This window comes from Musca autumnalis, unplaced genomic scaffold (genome assembly GCF_047663935.1).
Source record: "Musca autumnalis isolate F117 unplaced genomic scaffold, ASM4766393v1 scaffold_1, whole genome shotgun sequence".
Taxonomy (NCBI): Eukaryota; Metazoa; Arthropoda; class Insecta; order Diptera; family Muscidae; genus Musca; species Musca autumnalis.
Window position 1 is genome coordinate 254,267,522 of NW_027411644.1, and position 3,446 is coordinate 254,270,967.

General features: G+C 39.8%; 1 protein-coding gene across 1 annotated transcript; it reads left to right on the forward strand.

Annotated features, from left to right (window-relative positions):
- The first annotated feature begins 518 nt into the window (after nucleotides 1-518).
- LOC141389362 (endothelin-converting enzyme 1-like) lies at nucleotides 519-3,067 on the forward strand. Its single transcript, XM_073960780.1, has one exon. It carries the CDS (start codon nucleotides 711-713, stop codon nucleotides 2,934-2,936), a length of 2,226 nt encoding a protein of 741 aa, XP_073816881.1. The 5' UTR covers nucleotides 519-710; the 3' UTR covers nucleotides 2,937-3,067.
- The last annotated feature ends 379 nt before the right edge of the window (nucleotides 3,068-3,446 follow it).

A 3,446-nucleotide genomic window follows, 5' to 3' on the forward strand; every position in this document is an offset into this window, starting at 1 on the left:
TTTAAATGAAAACATTCATGAAGGAGATAAGTGTCAAATGAAAAAAATTATAAAGGAAATATTTCTTCATTGTTCACTACTTCGGGTACCTCCCACACAAAATTTCGGATATGTTCATATATCTCCAGCACTCACTTCATATATCTCCATTATTCTTTTTTAGTTGTCGCTGTGGTCTATGTTAGAACGCCATAATTGTCATCCCCCACTTCTCTCTATAATGGCCAAATTGTATTCTTGCAATATCGATAGGACTATATTTTTTGTGGGTGTAGACTCTGGTGGTTGGGTATGTCAGTTGAATACTAAGGCCCAATGTTTAGGGCACCCTTCCTTTGCGTATAAATAATTTTACAACACCCTCAAGCTTTTGTCTCCATACTTCTAAAGCATTGCCAATGGAAATGGTGTTGTTCCCATGAACAAAAATGTGTGAGCTGTTGCTGCTGACCAGTGCGGAAAGTACATTTACAAAGCATTGCATTGATAACCTTTTTTGAAGGTTGGCTTTGAGAGTAGATATTCTAGCTCTCGCTGTGTGTTTAGCTCTCGCTGTGTCAAAGTCTGGAGACGTTTTTAATTAAATATTGATGTGATGGTAATGATCATGATGATGATGCCTAAGCAAAGCTTGACATTGATTTCAGTTTATTCATTAAATCTTTAGTGCTCGGTTGTGTTTGTTCAATGAAAATTCCCGCAAAATAGAAATGAAAATAACCAAACCGCTGATAGGCAGCTTTGCTGTCATATTTTGTTTTATTGGCCTCGGTCAGGCTATACCAGCAAAACCTGTAACAAATACCAATGGAAAGCCACAACAACAACAACAGCAACCAGCAGTTATCAATAGAGATCTTGCCCGTTATGCCAAATCAGCAGAGATACGCAATTATATGGATCAGACACAGGATCCTTGTGGCAACTTTTATAGCTTTACCTGTGGCAATTACTATCGCATAAATCCTCCAAACAAGTCACCGTATCAATCGAATACCTTTCAAACGATATCATCGTCTTTAAATCGTAAATTGTCGCAGTTATTGAGAGCACCAACAAGCCGTGAATTTGATACAGAAACTGATATGAAGGTGAAGAGGTTCTTTGAGTCGTGCATGAAAACAAATTACCCACGAAACTGGTACCATGACAATATGAAAATGATCATTGGAGAATTTGGTCAAATGCCTGCTTTGGCAGGTAATCGCTGGCGTGAAGAAGATTTCGATTGGCTGACGACAGTGGCCCAGATATCGTATAAATATGATATGAGAATTATTTTGGGTCACCTTATCCAGGTGGATGTGGCCAATAACACGGTGAATCGTTTAAGTGTGGTGATGCAAGATATACCCCTGGAATCCGTTTCCATATATGTGGATGCGGTGCATAAGTCATTTCGTGAAGCCCATTTGAGTGTTATGGTGAAAAATATGAAATTGGCCTTGGGCTTAGATGATAAGTTGGCCAAAAAGACGGCAAGGGAAATATTTGATTTTGAGAAGCGATTATTTGTGGGCGAATATTTAAGTGGAGACGATGAAAATGAGGAGGATGTAAAGGAGGGTCAGGGCGTGGAGGAGCAGCAGCAGGAGGAGGAAGAGGTAACAGAGGTAGTAGAAGAGGAGGATGAGGAGGAAGAAGACAATTCTTCCATCCACCTCAATCTCACCACCATTGATGAAATGCAGGAAAAATATATGCCCCACTTGGATATAAAACGCCTGCTCAACATCTCCTTGGGCTATGTGCCCAATGAACAAGTCTACGATTTGATTGAAGATGATGCCGAGAACATTATTACCACCATTTTGGAGACACGCAAACGCATTGTGGCCAATTACATTTTCTATTACTTGATACAGGAGTTCCTCTTACCAGAACCCAAACACGCCTCGGATCTGGAGTCAATGTGTATGCGCCGCACCAAAAACCATTTTGCCAAAGTCATGGATAACATGGTCTATCGCCAGGATGCCAGTAATCACACCCAACAAGATGTCCACAACATGTGGCAGACAATAAAGGCCACCTTTAAAAGTGTCTTGCAGTCGAACAAGTTAAAGTGGATGCATCCGGACACACGTAAATATGCTTTGGAAAAGTTGCAAACCATACGCATGGAAATCAATACTTATGAAAATTCCAACTTTACCGAGGAGTTTGGTCCATTGGAAATAAGCCAAAGCGATTATATTGCCAATAAAAAATCCATATTGGCACTGAGGGCCAAGCAGACGAGAGCTAAGCTGCATGAGCCGCCAAAGCCATATGATGATCCAGAATCGTTGTCTTTCACCCCCGTCTACATTACCACGGAAAATCTCATCAAGGTTCCTGTCTCAGTTCTGCAACCCTACTTCCTTTGGTCTGACTTCTATCCGAATGCCTTGAAATTCGGTACATTGGGTTTCCTCATGTCTCATGAATTGATACATGGTTTCGATGAAGAAGGACGGGCCCATGACAAGGATGGCAACAAACATGAATGGTGGGATAAAGCATCCAACGACTACTTTTCCAATCAAACGGAATGTTTCAATCAACAATATACAAAATTTAAATATGGAGGTGAATTCCTGCCCGAATTAGATTCACAATCGGAAAATATTGCCGACAATGGTGGCATTCGCTTGGCTTATGATGCCTATAAACGTTGGTACGAGGATGCTGTACGCAGCTACACAAACATGGAGGGAGAATTAATGCCCCGCCTAAATTATACCAGTAAACAGCTATTTTTCATCGGTTATGGCCAACTATGGTGCAGTGCCACTCATCCGGCTTTGCGAAATTATGTCTCATCCACCGATGACCATGTTCCGGAGAAATTTCGTGTTATTGGCCCATTGAAAAATCTAGCGGAATTTTCCGAGGAATTCCAATGTCGTGTGGGCAGTTATATGAATCCCGAAAAGAAGTGCATTATTTATTAATTGTCAGCCAGCCATCGATAGGAGGTAGAAAGTTAAACCAAATAAAACAATTAGTCAAAGAGGGAGGAACTTCTTTGGGTTAAGAATGTGTAAATATATATTTGTAAATAAAATTATTTTTTTATAAAAAATATGTTTTAATATTGTTCACTTATTTTTTCCAGCAACAAATGAAGATCAGATACTCAAAACACTCGCTCCAAATCATATTGATTGAGAGTTCACAATGGGGCCAATGACAGTCTTTTCAGGCGAAAAGTCGTTTTTTCAAGTCCTTGATTGAAATCAAATAATAACGAAATTATATTCTTAACACTTTCAAACCTCCAAAACCAAAAATGACAATCTGGCAAGAGCCCACGGCGACATGCCAAGCTGTCAAAGATGTTATAATTTTCATTCCGTTTATTTCTGGCATTCAGTCCATGGCACAATAACCAAGGTAGTGGTAGTGGTATCACACCAGCTGTTCGAATATGAAATGTTAAATCCCTTTATAAACTAATTATT

Coding starts and splice junctions, on each gene's coding strand:
- LOC141389362 (XM_073960780.1), top strand. CDS start 711: ATGAAAATAACCAAACCGCTGATAGGCAGCTTTGCTGTCATATTTTGT.